The sequence below is a fragment of the Coturnix japonica genome, chromosome 2 (assembly GCF_054131305.1).
Source record: "Coturnix japonica strain WE chromosome 2, WE-NBRP24, whole genome shotgun sequence".
NCBI lineage: Eukaryota > Metazoa > Chordata > Aves > Galliformes > Phasianidae > Coturnix > Coturnix japonica.
In genome coordinates, this window is record NC_140664.1 from 122,491,198 (window position 1) to 122,514,463 (window position 23,266).

General features: G+C 37.7%; 1 protein-coding gene across 3 annotated transcripts in view; it reads left to right on the forward strand.

Annotated features, from left to right (window-relative positions):
• Positions 1-23,266, forward strand: part of PLXDC2 (plexin domain containing 2) — a 225,650-nt gene that overhangs the window by 42,892 nt on the left and 159,492 nt on the right. For 2 of the 3 annotated variants that reach the window (XM_085538689.1, XM_085538690.1), the window contains exon 2: positions 20,971-21,027. The exons of the other annotated variant lie outside the window; for it this stretch is intronic. In XM_085538689.1, coding sequence (XP_085394815.1) covers positions 20,971-21,027 — 57 coding nt within the window. The remainder of the gene's footprint in view (positions 1-20,970; positions 21,028-23,266) is intronic. 3 annotated transcript variants of the gene reach the window in all.

A 23,266-nucleotide genomic window follows, 5' to 3' on the forward strand; every position in this document is an offset into this window, starting at 1 on the left:
AAATTCTTAGTCGTTAAGCAAAAACTCTGAAAGACTAGGAATGCTTTTGGTTTGGGGTTATATTTCTGTGTTTGTTTGTTTATTTCTTAAGGACTTGGATATTTTAATTTAAGAAATGATAGATGGGATCCTTTCTTCTGGATGAATAAATTATCAGTCTTCCTCAGTTTGAGTAATGCACTCAAAAGAGATAAGCAGAATTTTTTACAGTCCTATTTCTTAGCTGTGTGTACTTGGGGTTTCCTTAAAATGTCCTGGCAAGGTGATGTGATCAGAGGTGTCCAGGATTTCTGGAGTGTCTAAAACAGTGAGTTGGACATCCGTGTAAAAAAACATGATTATTTTATTTGAAATCTGGTACCTCCTAGATCTACCCCATACAGACTTATCTGACTGAAAGGGGTGGCATTCAAAATGACAATCAGTTTTATATTCTTAACACTAACTTTTTATTGGATTTTCTGATGTTAGTAGAAGATTTTGTCCAAGAGAAAGGCAGATTCAAACTGAAGGAAGGCCTCTGATGCTTGGTTTCTTCTGCTGCTTGCTTATTTTTATATTAATAATGTTGATGCCAACTTCTGCATAGAATCCTAGGCATTGAAGAATAGCTAGCACATTGCTCAACTTGAATTTAATTATCTTTTCCTACTGAAGTTGGCAAGAAGGTCATAAATACGCATCCAAATGTGTATAGCACAGTATAATAGTAATCTCTGAAAGGTTAATGTTGTATTTCTTTGCAGTGTTTTTTGTAAATCAACATAAATGATCAACATAATTGATCATCAAAAAACTTCCAGAATAGAGAAACAGAGACTAATCTCAGAGGAGTGAGAAATTTTCCTGAAAATAAGGAAACTAATGAGAAAGTTCATTCTAATTAAGGTCTCTGAAGCATTAGCAAATTAAAAGGCAAGTAACTACTTTTTTTTTCTTTCACTATGTACGTATTATATAAATCTTACCATACTAAAAAAACTGTTGTAACTGGAAAGTTTCTGGAAGCCACACTGCCCATAAGAAAAGTAAGGTGCACCAGCATATCATGGAATGCCTGTGGGGAGTTTTGTACTTAGGCTTGTGGTGCCTGAAGCTCACAATCAATCTTTTATTTCAGGAGGACTGATGGCAGAGAACTGTTGGGAAATTGCTTCCTTCTACTTTTCCTAGTCTAGTGTACAGAATTACCTGCCATTTAGAATAATTTCCCATGAAGTACCTTTGGAAATCTAGATGAATAATGTACAGAAAGGCTTGGATTTTATTTTGTGCATAAATCAAGGCTTTTTCCATCTTAATACAGTCTTAAGTACAAGGGGTATTTTTCCAAGCATGTGATCTTGAGCCCTGACAGCTAGTTCTGTTTGTACATCTCAGGCATAGCCTTCATCTTCTTCAAGATCCTTTTGTTGCTATATTTTATTTAAAGAAGCAAATACCACTAATATTGTGATTACAAAGAAAAGATTTTCTGGAACATCAGGTATTGTGCTGTAAGTATAAATACTGTCTGCCAGATCCATCCTTATGCTTGTGGTAGGTAGGAATGTTTTCAAACTGGACAATAAGGATATTTTGATACTGTGATATTCTTGTGAGGCTTGGCTGTTCTAACACCAATGATATTCATGGACGCTTATGTAGAATAAAAGAATCATAGCATTCTTAGTGTTGGAAGGAACCTTTAAAGATCATCTTATCCAGCCCCCTGCAATGTACAGGGACAAGCACAGCTGAATCAAGTTGCCCAAGGCCTGATCCAGACTCACGTTAAAAGTCTCCAGATATGGGGCATCAAGCACCTCACTGTCAACCTATCCCAGTGCCTCACCACCCTCACTTTTTCTTTTCATCTAACCTAAATCTACCCTCTTAAAGCTTGAAACAAATTCTCATTGTTCTGTCACCACAGAGAGAAGTAGTATAAAGAAAAATTATTTCTTTTTTCTAACAGACCCAAATTCACTGTACGGTACACAGTGGCTTTTAATGAATATGGACATAAGTAGAAAGAGGTAGTTCCAGAATGTCCTCCTATATCTTATCTTTAAAAGCTAGCTGTTGGCTTAGTTTGCTGAACCAAAGCAATTCTGAATATGAAAAGGATACATAATAGCTACTAGCAAACTTCTGCTGCTATAATAATAAGCCAAATTTTCCTTTTATTTATTTTGGTAAATATTTTAGTGGCACTGGTCAAAGATGGACTTGGCAGAAATCATCAGCATCCTGCTCAGTTGTGGACGTCAGCATGTGATAGATGTTGAATTCCAAGCTTTGATAGATTTATTGTTACAGAATTATAGGAAGAAAAGCATATAAATTAATAATTATAAGTGTGCAGTTCATGTGTTTCCAAGGTAACAATTAATTGGAATTTTAGCCTTAAAACTGGTTGAGAAAGGTGGAGAAGTAAACAATAGATATTAGCTGGAATAGCTGAAAAGATTGGTTATTCTTTAGGGCAAAAAAAGATCTGCAGCTGGGAGATGACATTAAACATAATTTCTTCAGAATTTTTTTTTTTTTTTTTTTTTTCCTTAATATGTGACTGTTCCTGCCATGGGAAAAATTGCAAGAGGCAAAATTTGATGCCATCACTGGTTTCTTGATCAATTTTGCCAACATGTGGCAGCAACAAAAGAGTAAATTTTATTTTATTTTGCCTGTACATTTTTTCCTGACAGCGAGGGTGAGTTCTTAGTACAAGCTGAAAAGTACAAAATAGCAATTAAATGCTGTGAAAAGGGATAAAAGAGTCAAAGATTTAATCATATTGATTCCTAGTACCTACTTTTGTTTTCACTGAAATCACTAATAGTTGGGAAAAAAAAAAAAAAAGAAAGAAAGAAAGAAAAGAAAAGAAAAATGAGAAAAAAAACCACTCAGTTCCTTTGATAAGTCTTGACCTATACATTCTGCCAGATTTATTTGTTGGGTTGTTTGGAAGAAAAGATTAATGATTTCCTGCTGGAGAGGGTTTGAGAAAGTAGATGCTTTCTGTCATACTCATCAATTGGAGGGTAATTCTGAGTAGTATCAGACTCTTGAAAACAAGAAAACTTTAAGGGAGCAAGTGTGAAATTTCTAAATAAGGATTACAGTCCTTTCCTTTTCCCTGTAAGCACACTCTCACAAACATATAGATACTATTTTGGAATGGAAATTAACTTTAATTATTTTGGAGTTGTTGCCTCTAACTTTTTTACACAGAGATATCTACTTTCTCTGTTCTACACCTCTGCAGCAAAATCTGAGACTACTGAAGAGCAGCCAAAAATCAGCCCTTTCTGTAGGAAGCACACCCTTTGGTCAACTTTTTACACAGGTAGATAGTGATAGGACAATAAGAAATGGTTTTAAACTAAAGAAGTGGAGATTTAGATTCAATATCAGAGGGAAGTTTTTCACAGAGAGAGCAGTGAGGAGCTGGCACAGGCTGCCCGGAGAGGTTGTGAATTCCCCATCCCTGAAAGTGTTCAAGGCCAGGTTGGATGGGGCCCTTATTGCTAGTGCTTGATCTAGTGGTTGGCAACCCTGCCCTTGGCAGGGGAGCTGGAACTAGATGATCTTTGAAGTCCCTTCCAACTAAAGCCATTCCATGATTTTCTTATATATATATATTTACACATACATTATATAGATCTACCATAATATATATGCATATACTATTACAGAATATATGCCATGCCTATGTAAGCAGCAGACTGGAAGTAACAGGTATGATTTCTCAAGGAAGGACATTTTTTTTGTATGCCTTTGTCAAGAAATAGCATTGGAGCTTAATATTTTATCAACTATAATTTCCAACTCAACATATTTGGAACTTCTTGCTTAATTTAAATAGAGGTGAGAAGAACAGATTAGAAACAATCAATAAATTCATTAACAGGAGAGAGAGGCCTGCACAATTAGTGCATGTCCACCATGTGCACTTGACTCTGCATGGACAGCTGAAGCTGACACAAGAGATTTTGGAGAGCAGGCTGGTGTCAGGCATCCTGTTAATTCCCTCAGATTAATTCTTTCACCTTCTGCACCTTCACTGACCACATCATCTGCTCCATCTGGCAAAGTCTGTACTGTTGATTGCAGAGGCTCAGTTTGAGCATGCTTTTGTTTTGCTTTTTCTTTTGTATTTTATGTCTTCTCTACTGTTTTATTGCTGAGTGCTAAACCTAGAGGCAGAAAAATATGTTCACTGACATGGCACAGATCCCGCAAATGAAAATCCACTTCTGCTGTGTGAAATCTACATTAACATGGTGGTTAGAAGAATACGAAAAGTGATTGCTTTTTCATTTACCTTTCTGTATATGTTTTGTTCCAACTGATGTTCATAGAACTTATGCATGTTGAGCTCTTACTGGATAGATTATGCAACCTATTTTCAAAAACTTCTTGCTTTTAAGTTAGTACTCATAACCCATCTTGAGTTACAGACCAAGCTTTATGTACCCAGAAAGAGAATTTTAATGGTAAAACAATTGTAGTAAAGTAGCATTTCTCTATCTGGCTGTCAGATACGCTTTAGAGAGTATCTGTTCTTACAATACACAAGAGAACTTTTATGTAGCCACAAGTCACACAGCACTTACTTGTTTCAAAAAGGCAAGAGAAAATATGTATGCATCCTGAAGGCAAGAAACAGTAGCCTGAGGGCTGATACTGCATCACTGTGTACTGGGACTAGGCTGATTTGGGTATGCAGCTGCACTTCATGTAAGCCAGCAAGCCTCGTCTCAGCAGCTCCCTCTTGATATTATCAGTTGTTTTTGTGCCAGATTACTTCTAATGCTAGCCATAAACCAGAAGGATATGAGATTCTCAATCAGCACAAGAGAAATGGTTGGTTTGAAAGCCATATGTTGACTGTCTTTGCTGTGTATTCTGTTAGAACAGTTGTTGAAATAACAATGAGTAATATGACTGAAGCACGGTATTATGAATCTTCATCTCCAGTAATGCAAAAGGACAGAACCATTATAATCACATGTCATATCTTATTATTTTTATGTCTCCTTGCTATTGTGTTGTGTAAAATGGGAGAAAATGTTTTTAAAGATTACAATCATATTATGCAATCAGAATAATTTCAATATGAAAAGGAGGTAATACATTTTACTTCTCCATAATTAACCAGAGTGTTCTGAAGAAAGCAAAATCTGTCAGGGATCATTGTCTTCCCAAGATGTATTTAAAAATTGTGGGTATTTCTTTCACAACCACAAGACAGAATAAGATTAATACAGGTTAAAATAAGTCTAACAAAGGAGATACCTTGCCTAAAACTAAGGCTATGCTTGCTTTCTTCAAGAATGTGTATGAATCCTCTTGAAGACAGAGAATAGGCCAGGCTGCTTGTTTTTCTTTCTCATCTGTTGAACAATATTACCCTGACTTCAGTCCCTGTGATTATCTTAGTAGTTCCATTGTTTTCTGTAGGCTTTCATATCTGAATAGCAATTATTTCTGTGAATAAGCATTTGTACTGTTGAGCTCTTAATCACTACTTGCAATTTGCAAGTATTAATAATGAACGGCGTGTTCTACATAAAGTTATGCTGACATTTGCCCTCAGCCTCACTCTGTTGCAAGTAGGCAAGACAGCATCCTGGCCTCTATGCCTTGATTTACCCTTTTTAGTCTTTTAAGGTCTTCTGAAGTTATGTTTAGTCTTAGCAAAAGTTATTTGAAGCCTTTGTTAAATTGAAAAGATTGCCTGAAAATGTTAACTGAAGAGGAAGTACAAAACTGGCTTTTGGCTTTCTTCAGCACCATGTAGGTATCATCATCATAGTATCATAGTCTCGTGTGGGTTGGAAGGGGCCTTAGAGATCATCGAGTCCAACCCCCGGGATTCGAGCCTCCTGTGTAACAGAGTGGCACTTCTACCACTTGCGACACAGGGGGGATTCAAACCCAGGCCCTGGTGTTGCAAAGTGGCACTCCTACCACTGAGCCACCGGGGCATACTAGGTAGGGGTCACATTACTGCATCCTTCAGTTTCCCATTGATTCTCTGATTACTTTAGCTGGATGGAAGTTCTGAGTCAGTTAATCTGTTGCCAGTGACAAGTCTGGATGCAAATTGAATGTTTTTGGTTTGCATGCATGTCTGGCCTGCTGGATACCTCTTCTTCCAATATTTGTCACTGTGGAATTGTGTCACTCACAGTTCAGCAGTAAGTAAATGGGATAATCGATAATCTTGGTGGTGACATATAATTACCTGATGATTCATTTAGGAATAGGGATAGATCTCTTGAACAGATGTACTAAGAATGTCAGAATATTTCTCTTATGTGATATGTTGAAACCACTAGGTGAACATTTAATTAAAGAATCTAATATTGCTGGAACTTTCAGACTATAATTAAGGGCATACAGTATATAATTGATAACTGTTTGAAGTTTTACAGCTCCAGCTGTGGTAAGTGTAGGAAAATATGGCCCAATTAGGGGTGAATATAACTTTTTTGTCTGCAGTGGAAGAAAGTTGTCTCTTATTTCTCCTGTTCTAACACCAGCGTTGTTTGTGTTCTTGTATTATCAGTTAGTCTGACTTGGCTCTGATTTACTCACAAAACAAATGACCAGATTGTAGTGATTTTGCTTTAATGTAGCTTCCCTTTTATTAGTAATAACATTAGTTTTTGTATTTTCTATTCAAGGGGGAGTCAAATTCTCTGAAGGCACAAAGACAAAAGGAGAGCAAAAACACTGCTATTGGATGTCTTGTCCTTGAAGAGGATGCCATTTTGCATCACAGCAGATGTCAAACAAGCAATAGCTTGTCATATTATTCCATGAGATCAGTTTGATTCAAAAGCTGACAGTTCAGTGAGGGATGATAACTTTTTGTTGTTGTTGTTTTCTCTGCCATAATTAAAGCTTTTTCTCCCTCTTTTCCTCCCCTTAATAGCTGTACTTATCTACTTGACACCCTAGGTGAATAAGGTTGCGTTTTTTAACAATAACTTTATGATATGTTTTCAACATAAAGTTTACTGCCTGCTACGTTTTTCTAATACCTGCTGACTGTTCATTCAGCTAATCTTATTTTAGTGAAAATCTGTTTGCTTTCGCTAATTACGTATAGAGACTCACTTGGATTGAGTTCAAAGTGTTCAGACTCACAAAGCATAACTCAAAAAAACAGTTAATTCAATTAGCTGAGTTAAACCTACCATAAATTATTGATTATTACTTATGTGGAACTTTTTCATGGGAGATGAAAGATACATGGTATAATATTTGTAATATGATAGTAAATCTATCAGGTTTTCTTTGAAATTATTTAATACTATTTAAGGCTGTGGTTTCTTATCCAGTATAGCTCTTTTTGTGTAGTTAGCTTTGGAAAATAATCTGCATTCTCACAGAAAACTGGGAAGTGATAGATTGACTTCAGGTGTTTATTATATTGGTTTAGGGCTGAAGAGAATGTGTTTTGTTGACTGACTGAGACATTAAAATCTGGTATAAAGTTTTCAGTAGGACTGGCTGGAATTTTGCTAGTAACACACTGATAATCTGTTGTTGTTGTCACTGTTTGAAAAGGGAAGTTTATATTGTCATTCTGAGCTGTGCTTATCTCACAGTAAGGGATTCAGCTGCTTTTCCTCTCAACAAACCTTGTGGCGTGGGGAGTTCAACTATGCTTTTCATCAGAGACTGTTAAGTAGGTACTTCTGAATGCAAAATAGCTTTAAAGCTGAATGATCTTAATATGGGGGGAAAAAAATCAGGGGTAATTTTAATCTCAAGAATGGTTTTTACTAGCTATGTTCTTCTGTGCTCATGTGATGCTGTAAAACTTTCAAGTGATACAACTTAAAGATTATAATCTCAACTGTTCATTGCATTCTTTTTTAAAAAATAAAGAAGTTTAGTACCTGCTTTTAGGAAGTAATTGCTAAAAAAACTGCAAAAGGGATAAGCCAAGTTAAGGATGAGCACATAGATAGACCAGACTGGGAAATTCCGTGCTGTAAACTCTGCATGTATAAATGAAGCTTGATATATATCAAGTATCACTGTTAGTGTTCTGAGGAGCATATGCCTTTTTCTCTTTCTACTGAAGATAAGCAGGCATAATATGTCAATGAATTTAGACTTTGGAGCAGGTTGATTCTCTGTTTTATGCTGTTTATAGGCTTATCACAGTGACAGTGCAGTTCAAGGACAGCCGTAGGGCAGCAAAAATGGATTGTACCACTTTGACTGAAATTTATAAATGGAAAACTACATACAGAATACCTTATGATTTAATACTGAGAAACTATTAGTTTCAAGAGGATAAAATGATGAACGCTACTGCATCTTTCATCATTGCATCTTTCATCATTGCGTCTTCCAAGATAATGGGAAACAGCCTGGGTGGTTTGTTATACCAGGAATTGCTCTAGACACGGACGAAGTAAAGGCCGCTAAGTGCCAGGGACATCCAACCAGCCATGGCTGTGCTTTCAGCTGCACGTATCCTGCAAGCGAGGAGGATCTGGAGGTCTGCTGCACCATGAGGAGGATCTGGAGGTCTGCTGCACCATGTGTTGGGCAGTAGGAGGTACAGCATGAAGGGCAAAGTGGTTGAGGTTTTTCCCAGGCATCCCAGCTGAGCCCTTTCCAGTCCACACTTAGGACTGGTGTGGTAAGGCTGAGCTTTGATTTTGTTTTTGTTGTCAGGAAGCCTTGGGCTATCCCTGACCCTATGGTGGAAATGTGATCATGAGGAACACCAAATCTGCAATTACTGTATAGCTGAGGTTACTGTAACACCTCACTGGTCCTGAACCCTGGAATGTCCCTCCTTCTTTAGCCAAGGCTGAAGTAGTGCAGCTCTGGGGTTCTCACACATTCTTATCACTTGTTATCTTCCCAAAACGTAGGTTATAATCAGCTCTATCATAAGTTGCATGAAAGAAATCTAGTTAGATTTTGGGGGGAAAAAAAATCAAAGAACTGGTTGTGGTTTGGAACAGTAGTATATTGGAACATGTGACCTCCAGAGATAATTAACCTGTGCTAAGGATTTTAAGAGTCTTGTTGGTATGTTATGTCACGTACCGATGACCTTTGAGGGGTACTGCACTTGGCTTGCCGAACCAATCCAGTAATTGTCTTGCCACACTCTGCGTTGATCATAATAATTAGTCACCCCTAAATTCTTCTCTACTGCAAGTCCACCACCTTCAGTTGTACATACTATTGATTTGCCAGGATTATTAGATTGCACATGTCTGGCTCACTGAGTTATGGCTGTAGATGGAGTGTATTTGACAGATGTCTTGGCCATTATCCACATTCCGCCTGCTCTGAAAAACAGAGGGCATGAGTCTGCAAGTCTGTCAAGCCAAGCCCTTTCATAACCCTTAGATTAATTTATTTTCATGTATTTATTTTGGAAAGACATCAGCAAAATGAAGTTTGTGTTCTTGCTGACAGACTTACATACCAAAATTAGAATATGTTTTACTATTTGAAGCCTTATTAATTATATAATTGGAGTGTGGCTTGGTTGACAGAACTATTTGAAAAAATGTGATAACATTTTTGCAGGAAATAAAAAAAAATAAAATGATTAGGAGTGTTCAGATGAATACATGACTGTTCTCAGTTCAAACCTGAAACCTCAGCTGTTTTAAATCTTTGACTCAAATGTGATCTTAATTTAAAAAGGAAGAACAGAAAACATGCAAAGAGAAAAACAAGTTTTTGGCAGGACCATGACTAGACAGTCACTGGTGTAAAAAAGATTTCCCCGTCTCCAAAATATGGCATGATCTCACAAATGGCTCTAATTTCTTCACTATTGTTCTTTTGAAGATGAATCTGCACAGAGGTTAGGAGTGGTGTGGAAGACTCCCCATAGACTAATGAATAAGCCATTTGAAGAAATACATGTGTGCGTGTTAGAAAAAGGCCAGAAAGATCTTGTTCAGATTCATGTGTTTTTCATGACACTTCCTTTGTCGGGAGCCAAATTCTGCCTTGGACCCTGCACAGATGTTTTTTCTGCTACGCAGAGAGGAGGGAGCATTTTGATACCTCACATACGCTGTTTGCTTTTGTTGAACACAAGCTTCCTGTGTTCTTTGAGGGTGGAGGAAAGATTTACGCTGCTTGGGACCAATAGTCAGCTGAAAAAAAGGAGAAGGCCTCATTAAATAAGAGTTCTGGCACCAAATCAGGCCCATGTTTGATCCTCCTAGATTGATTCCTTTGATGTTCAGTACCAGCTGCATTATAATGCACCTTACATACATGATTTTTTTCTAATCCTAAATGTTGATGAAGTTTTGTTTGTTTGTTCCCTAGAACACATCATAAATTAATTATTTATGGTTTTTTTTATGCTTACATTTAATATTTGATTTTAGTTGTTCTTGGTTTTGAGCCTAAATATTATCTGCTTGATGAAAAAAATAAACTCTTCAGATCTAATGCATGTCTGTTACTCTATTGGAAAGAAAAATGGAAATGTGGCTGCCTAGACGCTTTTATTACAACACCACTTCTTAGAATTTTTTATCTTCTTGTTTGTACCAAAAGAAATATGCTTTGGGATGCAACATAATGTTCTAAAACCAGGTTAACACACAAGACAGTTTGGAACCTGTGCTTAAAGATCTTGCTCTTGGATTATGGAGATTTTGGGAGGATTGTTTTTAAACTCTCCTTATCAAAATACCTGCTAGATAATATATAATTGCAGTTGTTGTTCCTAACCTTTTCCTAACACTTGAAGCAAATATCTTCTCTGCTTTTTGAGAATCAGAATGAGGTTGTCCTGTGGTCAGAATGAATATTAACAAGTTTTGATACAGAAACATCACCATACTGATATATACATCACCAGTATATGTGTTTAAAAGATAGATATATCATGTGATCATGTCCAGTTCCTTTTAAAACACTGCTGTCACTTATGAGGTCTTGTAATATTTTTGTACTGATCTCTATTGTCATTTACTAAAATGCATTCCTGTATTCTGTGATTCTCTGATGACTGTCATTCAGACAGTATCATTAATTTCCCGATCTCTTAACTCCCCTAATCTTAAGGAAAGCCTGGACATCTTTGCTCTTCCTTTCCTGCCTTTTAGCGTTTGTTTTAGTGACTAGAAAGCAGCTGCTCTGAGCAGCAAAAGGGTTAACAGGAATTGAAAGGACTTAAACAAAAGTCTAAGAAGAAAATAATTAAAGAATTCTTTTGTGATAGGAAAGAACAAGAAGTAGCTTTTTAAAACCACAAGTAGACAGCTCTGCCAGGGCAGATGTCATTTTGAAATAGAGTTAAAGCTGAACCTGCTGAAGGCATAGGACAAACAAAGCATTTGGTGTCTAACATTATTTCTGGCCAGCCTGCACTCTTTCGTGTTTAATTGCTTAATTATAGTTTACTGTACATTCTAATGGCACAGACTGTGAATCATTCAAGCTAAAGCAATGCATGATGCTGTGGTGCATTTTTCCAGTCTGAGTGGAATTCATTAATGTGCCTACCCAAGCAAATGAAATGATCTTTTGTGCCACTTGCTCCTGTTCCTTCCTGGATTTCTCAACAGGCTAGCATCATTTGGGGGCTAAGAGCTCTGCAAGTTAAGATTAAATATATATGTATATATGTATATGTATATAGATATAGATATAGATCAACAAGTAAAAAAAGGAGGGAACAACAGGAGTGGAGGGCTACATTTTTTGCAGTACCAAAAATGACGTAGGTATTGAATTATTATATTGATCAATCCCACATTTTGCAGGAAACAGCAGATTTCCATTTTTCAAATACAAATCCCCGATTTGTTCCCTATTTAGCATCATCCCTGAAGCTTTAACACTTAATGCAATATTGAACTTTCATCTAGTTTGAGATATTGCTGATATTCAGCAAATTATTTGACGATGAATTAAACTGTAAATTATTAAGTCATTTCCTGTTACTTTTTTCTTTTTTTCCTTTCTTTATTATCTTTTCATTTTCCTTCTTTCTACCTCTCCTTTCCCTTTTTCCCCTTTCTGTTTTCATGGAACAGAGCATAGCAGATGCATGGTTTGTTTTGACAATTGTGAAATATTTGAATATTTTGAAATTTGCAAGCCTTGGTTTATAGTTAGTCCATGATTTAGATATGTATTATTTACTACTACAACCAAACAGAGAAATGAGTGGTGGGAACATTATTTTGTATTACGTTAATAAACTCACAAGGTTTTGCTACACTTTTATAAATCATGATGAAGTGAAAGTTAGGATCACATTTCTCCTTTTTGAGTCCTAGTGATATTTAAGTGCTTTACTTGAGATCATCAGTAGAGATCAAATTATAGCTTTTCTGTTGTCTGAGTAATAAATATTTGATAGACATTCATTAAAAGTGTCACCAGCTGGTTTGGATGATGCACTTCAGAGAGAAACATGACTCATTAGCTGTGGAACGAGTAGCTGCTTCTTTCTTTCTCATTAGTCCGTTCGGAGTGCCCTCATGAAGGGGGAAAGAGAGCATAAAGGAGCAACAACATGATTGAAATAAAGCGTGGAAGATAAAACGTTTCAAGCAGATCAGTAGTAAAGACAAGTTTGGCTTATGCAGGACCCCTGTGAAACCCCCAAAAATGCTAAGCTCCCTTCTTGAGAGCTGCAACATTGCACATGTCCCAGATAAAAGAGAAGATTTGGAGCTTTAAAAGCGTACCAATAAGTGGGGTGGAGTTGTAGTCTGAACCCAAGTGTAGTCCATATTTACCTTTACAGTAAATAAGCTTTACATTTGTTGTAGGAGCTTCTTTTTACCACAGAGAAATTCTGTTACCAACTTTGATTTTCACCCTTGAGCAGCATGCAGTCTTTTTAGTTGCCCTGCTTCTGATCCTCCAGTGAGCCTCATGGAAAGGGGGCTGCCTTTGTGTCCATCTGAATGTCATGTTCAGGGTCAGTGTCCAACCCAGGGCCTTGTAATGACACACCAGGTGCTTGCATTTTCTTGTGTTCCCTTAGGGGCAAAGCATGGATTATTAGATGGAGATACAGAAAATAAGGTTTTAAGTTGGTGCCATGGGCAAATGCGAATTTCTACTTGTATTACCAAACTGAAATTGATGGCAGTAATGAGCGGCTGTTAGAAAAGACCAGTCTGTGAAAAAGTATTTTCTGGCTAGGCTAGGAAACTATTGCATGACTTTTCAGTGCTTTCACTATTTTTCTCCCAGGACATATTGTCAAGTGTGAAAATGAACAATTTTTTTACTTTGAAAAATATACAAACTTCTAAAAATAGAGTTAAATGGGAGTGGGAACAATACCACCTTGAAGGGATTAATCACAGATGGCAGCTTAAACATGTAAGCTATTTCATATAAAAAATACACCCTTCTTTCTTAAGAGCGAAATAACGGAGGGAACAGAGAAGGAGGGATAAGCGCAGTGAACTTTCATTTAATGGCCTCCCCTGCCAAGTAGAAGAACCAACAGCAGCAGAATGAAGGTGTGTCATATACAGCCACACACACCTTCCACCCAAGTCAAAATACTGCTAGTAAGGCTAGCTAAAGTTTCCTAGCCTGCATAATTCTCCTCTAGCTACAGCAGTGTGAATAAAATGCTTCTATGAAGTACTGTAAAGTAAACAAGTCTTGAATAATTATGTTTTTTTCTCTCAAATGTTTTCTGCTCTGACGTAATTCCTGAGACTCAATGCCAAAGACACAAGCAGTGAGTAGTTTTGCTCATCTTCTGGACAAGCAAAGCAATTAAAAATGTGCTGTAGTTTTCCTATGCTGTGTCCATAAGCATGTTTTCACAAACAGACTAGAAATTTTTTTTCTCAGATGTAACACAACTGTCATTTCTGGCCTGTGGGTGCCTCCCGAAGCTCCCTTAGCTCATGAAGTTTGAAACACTTTGCTGAGGCCAGAAGGAGCAGGTGCTTCTTATCTACCCTGCCCCTACCCACAGCAGAAAATTTCAGGTCAGGGAGAACCCAGTCCTGTCCACTGCCAATGGAAATGTGCACGACTGGTCCCAGCTACCAGCTTGCAGCCCTCAGGACACTGAAGCCATCAGAGGAGCCTAGGCTTATAGTTTTCTTCACCTTCTACGTGCTCTGAAGTCTGCTCTAGATGTGTGCCTGCCAATTTCCCTCTGTTTTCTACAAACAGAGATTTTTCTAGTATAAAGTATTATCTTTTGTTATAACTGAGGACTTGTCAATTGTCCTTAAACTATTAGGTGATCACATTAACAAAAAGTGAAACAGAATAATAAGTCTCAATTTCCTACATGGTGATCATGGAGCTCATAGCTCAGTGGAAAAGGATAGGATTCCAGCATGCATTACAAATCAGATTTAAAAGCCTAACTCCCATTAATACAACCAGTGTGCCTGGCTTTCTCTATGATGAAAATACATTCATTGCATTCATCCCAGATCCACTTAATTGCTGCTTAGCATTGAATTTTTCTCATTGATCAGAGTACATTTCTGCTCACTGCAGTGTAATAGTAGCAGTTACAAGATGTCAGTGAGAGATGGATTCTCTCAAAATAAAGGTTCAGTCTGAGGAAATCTAAGCCTGTCCTGATTTGTAGTGGGGTAATTTAGCTGGAAAGTACTGTGTTTTTAAATCTGGACATCAGTTTTTCTGCTGTTAAAAATGTACAATAAACAAGTGTTCAGCCCATACCTGCTTTCTGTGTAGCTCCAATGGACACATAATAATTTTGTTAAGCAGTTTTGAAACACGCTTCTTAGGGTATGAAGAGAACAAATGATATTGCACGTTTCCATTTCTTAATGCCAGTGTGGTCAAAGTGACCTCTGGCTTCTTCTGTGTCTCAGAAGTCAGGATTGTTCTGTGCAGATGTTTTGAAGACGTTGGTCTGCTTTATCTTCTATCCTAGGGGACTGGGTGGGCCTGACATTTCTCTACTGTGAAAAGTGAAAATCATGTTTTTGGAGTGACTGACAAATGCAATCTTATCTTACTAGTCATGCTTATATAGGTTTTCAGGGGTTTTGCAGGGGATGGATTTTGCACGGCGTCAGTGGAAGGTGTTGTTGTTTTTTAGTGGCTTTTTTTTGCAACAAACAGATTTCTGCAGGAGCCCAGGTGTTTGTGTCGTTTAAAATTAGAGATGAATTCCAGCTTGTCCTAATCCTTTCACTATTCTGTGTACAGGAGGATTACGTGCTCTTTCAAGGGTGGGGACACATTAAAAGAAAGTGTCTGGAGTTGTTTAGACCTACTGCAGCTGCTTTGTAAATGGAAACCCAAGTACCTGTTGCCAAAGCTCAGCTAACTTTTCAAGGCAGTATGGCAGTAGTGAACCAGAACAGCTTTTCAGGGGAAAGCTATTTTTGGCCAAAGAGAACATATGTGATGGCAATTAATACTGCAGCCTGTGTTATTTATTTCTCCTGTATGACTTTGTTTTGCATTTCACGATGCATTTACTGGCTTGTTTGGATAGCAACCATGTTATGTGCCAAAATGCTATTGTGCACATAGAAAACACTCTCAAACACGATTCAGAAGCCAGATTTGTTCAGAAGATCTGAGCATGTTACTAAATGCATTAACACAATCAAACTGCAAGATGCATTAACAGATCTATACTGTCTCTAAATGTAAACCCTCTAGCGCTGTGAAAATTTGTAACTAGTTGTGACAGCATTGATGACCATGTTAGCAAAGACTCAGTGGTTACATAACCTGAAAGAAACAGTGCTTGCACTAATGTACCACAACTATTAAAAATAGGAAAGGAAAGCTGAGAATAATTGAGAGACCAGAGAGAAAATACTTTAACCAGAGCAGAATAAATGCTCAACTAATGTCAGTCTGCCAGGATTGGAAAAGCTCTACACTTAAATCCAGATAATTCTCTATCTATCTCCGATTTCCTCTCTACAAATTCACATTAGTCATGAATACCAAATATGCTGATTTACAAAGTACATCTGTAGGCTAAGTAGGCTGGCACAGAAAAAAAATACTGGTAAGGCCATACACTGGCATTTGTGATTACATACTTTCCAGACTGACCAAACAAAATTGAAAAAGAAAAACTAAAAAATAAAAAAAAAAAAGAAATCTGCAGAAATCACTTCTCATGTACAACATCTTAATTGCTAGCAGGCATTTGTTCCTGTGGTTCTTTAGAGAACAGATGGTGCCCCTGTTATTTGTAAATTGGTTGCAGTACTGCAGAAATGAATGTAATGCTGCAAGTTATTACATTTAAATTGTATTCTTCCATTTCAACAGGATAGTTTACTGCATCCACACCCATCTCTTTTTTGAATATTTCTAACATTTCATTCATTCTTTCCTCTCTCATGGAGGAAATGTTTGTTCCAAGGATCACAGCCCTGCCATGACTGGCAAGACATAATGAATGTGAGCTCCAGCTTCGTTCTTCTGAAGTTTTTGCGGAGATGGCTAAGTCAGAAATTTCTCGTCATGATTATGCTGAAAGCAATTGGGAATATTTATAGAGTGTTTAAAGAAATTGATTACATGTCTGAAGTGAGACTGCATTATATTATTGCAAATGCAGGATAATGTTCCAGCACACACTGGCACATACAGAGACACTATAATGATATTTCCTGTCAATTCAGAAAGGAATTTCTGCCCATTTGCAAATAGAGCTTATTTGTTTATTTTCCCATAGAAGGAATTCTTTCTCCTCTGAACCCTAAAATTCAGCACCAAGTATGAAAAAGAAAGAACATTATATGCAGGTTTTCAGTCAGAGATTTATAACCTAAACAAACAATGCAAAACAAACCACATCCCTTCTAAAGAAAAGGATACACAAAAAAATAACCTTCCTAGAAAAGGAGATGCTTTCAAAAGCAGTAACTGATGGTGAACATGATTTCCAGTGTAGTGAGAGGACTAGAGCTGAATGCCATTTGCAGACACATGAATGAGTTAATGGGCTGGAAACAGGCATTGTTAGTGAGGCCATCACCCTGTCCATTCAGAAATAATACTAATAAACTTGAAAAGGCTTGGCAAAGGTGATGATTCTCATGGTGAGGAGTGTATCTATTTAGCTTATCAGTGAGTGAGTGGCAGGGTGACGTTTCATCTTCTAGATAAATCCTCATGCAAACGTATTCTAATAGAGAGCTACTTAATTTAGCAGACAGGCATCAAATGTTCTAATGACTGAAGGCGTCTATCTGATATATTAAGACTTGAAATGAGATATGATTTTAAAAGTGTTGTAATAATTAATCCTGAGAACAGTTCACACAGGTATTTGGCAGAGTCTCCTTCATGCTACATCTTCAAATAGCATTTACGTGTCATTTTGAAAGCTAAGTTATAGCTAATAGGATGTTGTGGATTTTATCCAACGACAGTGAGGTGTGTCTGCACAGAGAGCTAAACTCAGGCCTCTTCCAGCCTCTCACACCATCCATAATGTCCATCTCTGAATGTGGGTGCCTTCAGTAGCTTGAATTCTTATGGAGTTTTTAGGATCAGGGAAAACTGAGGCCTTCTCTTTGATGCTAAGGATGGGGTGATGGCAATTCATGATGATGCTTGGTGGCATAGAAACTACCCACTGAGAACTGCAACAGCTTTTTAACTCAAGTGAGCACTTGTCATAGTTATTAAAGTACAAATCCAAGCAGATTATTATCAGACAGCAAAAATGGAGAAACACTATTCACCTGGTGAGTGATTCCCCTAAGGGGATTCATGAAGGCATTGTTTCTCTCCTCTAGTTGCAGCCCTCCAGAATAAGTGGCTTCAGCTCCAGTCTCCCTCTGGGGAGTACCAAGAGTGGATTAGTTCTTCAATGAAACCAGAGACCACAGGGCATCCTTTCTCATGGGATGCATTAGTACTGCTGCAATTACATGTCCCAGGGCTGGACTGGAGCTGCCATTGCAGATGAGACTCTCATAGACAGTTGAATGGGGCAGTGCTATTTATGTAGCACTTGTGGGTTGCTTAGCTAAGATAGAATACCCAATGATATACATTTGGATGTGGCAACAGCAGCTTTAGACAGTTTTTTGGGCCCAGTTGGGTTGTAACTGGGCCAAGTATATCCTATAAACATATCCTGGAAAAGATTTTATGACCTGTAATATGCAAAATATGGGGAGGTCAGTATAGTCTCAATTTGCTCAAGGGGAAATTTAAATTACATTGTTTTGTTTAACATGGATGAAGTATAGCATTGGCAGAATAAAAAATTTGAATGTTTGCATAAACGTTATCCTGTTTAGTGAGCTTGATGGACAGTTGTAACAATGAGACAGTAAGGGTCGTGGAATTTCCCACTCTGAATCTGTAGTTATTCATTTATTTACTTAATGGGAAAACTTTAAATGGTGAGAATTATTGTAGAGTCTGCTTGAGGAACAGATTTACCAGATGGAGAACCTAAAGAGGTTTTAACTCCTCTGTCACTGCTGCTGTTAAGCTGTGCATATCTCATGTCATACCATCCAAGACCAGGTATTCGTTTGAACAGACCACTCCTTTCCTTTTTTCTCTTTTTCCAATCAACATCACAGCAAGAAGATAATTCCTAGCACTTTTTATTCTCTTTGCTATTGACAAATATTGTAAAGGATTATGCCTACTAACTTTCAGAGAATATCATTGGATGAATGGAGAAAACATAGCGCTATTTTCTTTTTAATCACATTCTCCTCAAGGCAACATCAAATGCCATTTCTTCCTCCTTTGTTCGTGAAGATTATTTTGCTGCTGTGTGTGTGAAAGGTACTATTTTGTGAGCATTCCTATAGAATCCTGCACTGAGTGGGGAGGGAGAGCTGGATACCAAGGGAAGAAAACATAGAAGTGTCTGTACATGACACTGTATCTGCAACTCAAAATGTAAATAACTGCCTTAATGAGGAGCTGCTTTCCCTTCAGAACTTCAATAAGTTCTCCTATACCTTTCTAGCATTTAATACAGGAAACATTCACCCTTCTGGAATCATCAGAACTGTTGTAAAAAATTTACTGTGATGTAAAACTTTTCAACATAAGGGCAGCTCATTTTGCATTGTGTAGTTCCTTTCCTGTGACAGCTGTGGTGGGCTAACTGCAGCTAGACATTACCAAGCTCAGAAAATACCAAGAAACACTGAGTCTGAATGAAATGTGAAGTTAAAGAGATCCAGTTTTATATGCTTCACAAGAGTTGATGATAGCATCTGAGATAATACTGGATAGTTGCTACAGTAAAGAAAAATACTGCAATTATTATTTGAACGTGTGAATCACAACAGGCACACTTGCAGCAATGTGCACTCAAATTGAAATGGAAATTACTATCCTCATACATGGTCTGAGAGGACTTTTCTGCTGTGCATCCTCCTCCTATGCACTGAGCCAGCCGTGAATGCCATTCTCAGGGTCTGTAAATTCCACACCAGCTATGAATGCAGAAATGAAAAGGTAGTGTCATGCTGCAGCTTTTCATTCTGGAAGCAGAGTGGACATATCAGAGGAGGAGAGTCTCAAAGAATTCAGTAATTAAATTAATGCAAGCATAAGAAGAGGAAAGAAAGCTTTGTCTTGGTTCTGACTAACTTTCACTACATCCCTTTCAGTCACAGAAAAATGTAGTGTTCAGCTTTGTTCTGTGGTTATTGTCAAGATCATTCATCTACCCCTTTTAACTTATTATAAGGCATTCATGCGCTGCATTTTTAATTAAAAATAAAATATAAGGTTCAGGCCATTTTTCTTTGAGCTGCTCAGTTTGTATTTCAATTTCTTTTCTATGGATGCCTGGTTGAGCCCCTAGTCGCATGTGATTGAGAGCCTCTGCCCTTCGGCATGGTTTGAAATGAACAAGTGGAAGTGTCTCATTCAAATTCCACAGACTTTTCCTTCAAAAAATTCCCATACACTTTCTTCTGCAATCCAGCTATACAGGAACAGGGAAATAGCACAACAACAGAAGCGGTATTCATGAAAAAATGAGTCCTTGCAGAAGATAGGGCCCACAACAAGACACTTTACTTTATATGCTCCTCCTCCAAACCCTTTAGAGCCTACTGGCAGAGAATACACACCACCAATGTGTGAGTCCATAAGAGCTTTCCTTTAGTGCTGCACAGTATTCTTCAGAATATTGTTTCTAATTCTTGTCTGTTAAACTCTGACACTGGGTCAGGCACAAATTGAAGGCCTGTTCTGTTTTCAGAGAGACACAGGAAGATAAAGTGCATGGGGAGACTCAGAGGTAAAAGAAATCTATATGTAGGTGAGATGTGTGCATTTAATGCATAAATATGCTGTCAGTCCCCCAACCGCAAGCCAAAACTTTCAGAGAGATTTATGGAAGGTAACTTGCAGCAGGTTTAATAGCAGTGCATTTGTACCTGAATAAAGACATCAATAATCAAGAGGAAATAAGCTGAATGGGAAGGAGTATAATAGGAATAAAGCCATGCTTTGATGAGCTGGCAAGAGCCCTTTTAATAGACAGGTCCAAACCAACTGACTCGAACAGTGCAACTTTCATCTTGTTTAAATTGGACTGACCTTCTTCTGACAGGGCTACTTTCACTTACTCAACCCAAAAAGATGGTGCTCTGTTGTTTTCTCTGTTCATTTTTTAAAACAAATCTCACATTTGAAAATTAATACCATGCATTTGTTCATTTCCTTTCTCAAAAGACCATGAACTCTATTTATTAGTTTTGTAAATGTTGATTTATTTTTTTTTTCTCTCACCTTCTATAAAAACTAATTGCAGTTACCTATGTAGCGAGCACAATTAGTCCTTTATAAAGATGCTAGTGTTTTGTCACATTTCCCATCAGGTAAGTTATCCCCTTGCCTTGTGTGCTTGGAGGCATGTGGAAGTTAAGATGGCATTTTCAAGAGAGAGGCAAAGATCATTGGGATGATCAGCTTATAGTTCCTTGGTAGTTGATTGCTCAGATTTTTTATTTTTTTTTTTGCCAGCTGGTCTACTACAGAGCAAAGTTGGATCATCACTTGGGATCAAATCAAATTACCAAAGTATGTGTTGGTTTTTGAGTTGTTTTTTGGTGGTTTTTTTTTTTCATTTATCCCAAATCACAGGATATGCCTCAACCTAGTATGTTCCTTTGTCCATGGCCTTGAAACAATTATATCTGGTTAAAAGATTGTTATTTGCATGAGTATCACCTCCATTTTGCTAATAATAGAGAATGTTTGTTCCATGTCCGTGAAACATAAGCAAAATCTTTAGGGAAGGTGCAGAGCTCCAATTCTATACAATTAAAAATTCCTGCCATTTTTCTCATTCTTCTGCTGAGATTCATTTTTTGTGCTATAAGAAGCAATGATCTGAACCATCAGTGAGTCTTTTCTCACTTTGATTCATTATAAATACATTCAAGACTCTAGGAAAAACAAATAAGCAAATAAAATTCAGCAGAGAAGTCAAATCTCATACAAGGAAAAATCAAATCAGACATTTAGCAAGAGAAAGAATTTACATGAAATCATTTCTATATTGGAATTTTTCAGTCACTTTTACATTTGTTCTAGATTATACCTTTTACTCTGTGGGGCATGGACTATGGATGGACTGTGATAGATTGTATTGTTTCAACAACTGAAGAGATAAAATTGTATATCTTGAGACTTATGTAGTCTCATCTTGAGTAGAAGATGATGAAGGAGAACTTATGTGGAACAGGAAGGTATGCTTTCCTAGGGCATTCAGTAATGCTCAGCAGTCTCTGGGAATATAAGGAAAAGCAGACAAGCAGCTCTATGGAAACACATTTTTCCAAAACAAGAAAGTGAGGCAATCAGTGGAGCATAACTGTTCTGTGAATTTGTCTCCAAAATGGTAACAGATGAACTAAATGAAATCTGTTTTTCCTCCTGGCTTGTTCCTTTATGCTCTTTTTGTAAAATGGCAATAGAGCTGCTCTTCCAAATTTCATACTTAATTTATATGGAACCAAAAAGATATTGGTATTGTTCTACTTCCAGCTAGGCTTCTGTGGGGAAATGATTATCTGAAATTCAGTTTCAGGCACTGAACTTATGCTAGTTCCAAGCTACAGCACCATGACATTTTAATTTTAGGCTCTGATAACCAGTATCCTGCAGGTCTCAAGTCCACTGAATGTTACAGTACATTCAGGTTCTGACCTAGCTTCGAAAAATTGTTTCCAATTGCAGTGTCTCCACAACAAAACATGAAGACCAGAATGGTCAGGCTCGCTCCTTGCTGAAGGAATCAGACCATCTATTTGCCTTATTGGAGCAGAGTTCTGTCCCTAAGGTAGAAGCCTTTCAAAAGAGGTTACAAGAGTTTGCACATGTTCAGTACTCACTCTACAAGTGCTATTAAATTAAATAAACACTTGTTAATGAGAGCTAAAAGTACATCACTGAGAAATATGCCAAATTGCTTAGAGCCATATTAAAAGCTTAGTACATCCCTACAATATTAAAACATGGATGGAATGTGTTTTTCAGTTAAATCAATAGCCTGCAGTGTGTGTTTACAAACAGGCAATCTCCACTTAATGGGTCAAATTGTCTTTGGTTTATATGGTGTGCACAGTCGGTCACACTGTATGCAATTAAATCCCTTCTTTAGTGAAATCTCTAACCTTTTCCCTTTCTTCTATCTCCTCTACCACCACAACCATCACCATGTTTTCTTAATTCCCTGTAATTCTGGTGAAAGGAATTGTACCTTCCTCTTACACGGTGTGCTCAGTAAGAACAGCAAGGCACTGCCAGACCTTGCATTTCACCTGTTGGTATCGTGTAATTGCCTGTACTTTATCTTGAAACGAAGTAAAAAACTTTGCTGACGGAAAGATGGACTTCATTTATTTGCATGTATGACGTATAAAACATTCTAAGTAGAAAGTGTATTCAGCATAATGCTCACTCAATTAATGGATCTGAAAATGCCTGTTTTACTGCAACAGCCAGAAATCTGGGATATGGGATCCTGGGCTCCATCAGGAAAGGGGTGGTCAGCAGGGATAGGGAGGTGATTGTCCCTCTCTACTCGGCTCTTGTGAGGCCCCATCTGGAGTACTGTGTCAAGGTGTGGAGCCCTCAGTACAAAAAAGACATGGAGATTTTGGAAAGGGTCCAGAGGAGGGACAGGAAGATGATCAGGGGGCTGGAGCACCTCCCCTATGAGGACAGGCTGAGGGAGTTGGGTTTGTTCAGCCTGGAGAAGGTTGCGGGGTGACCTCATTGCAGCCTTTCAATACCTGAAGGGAACTTACTCCCA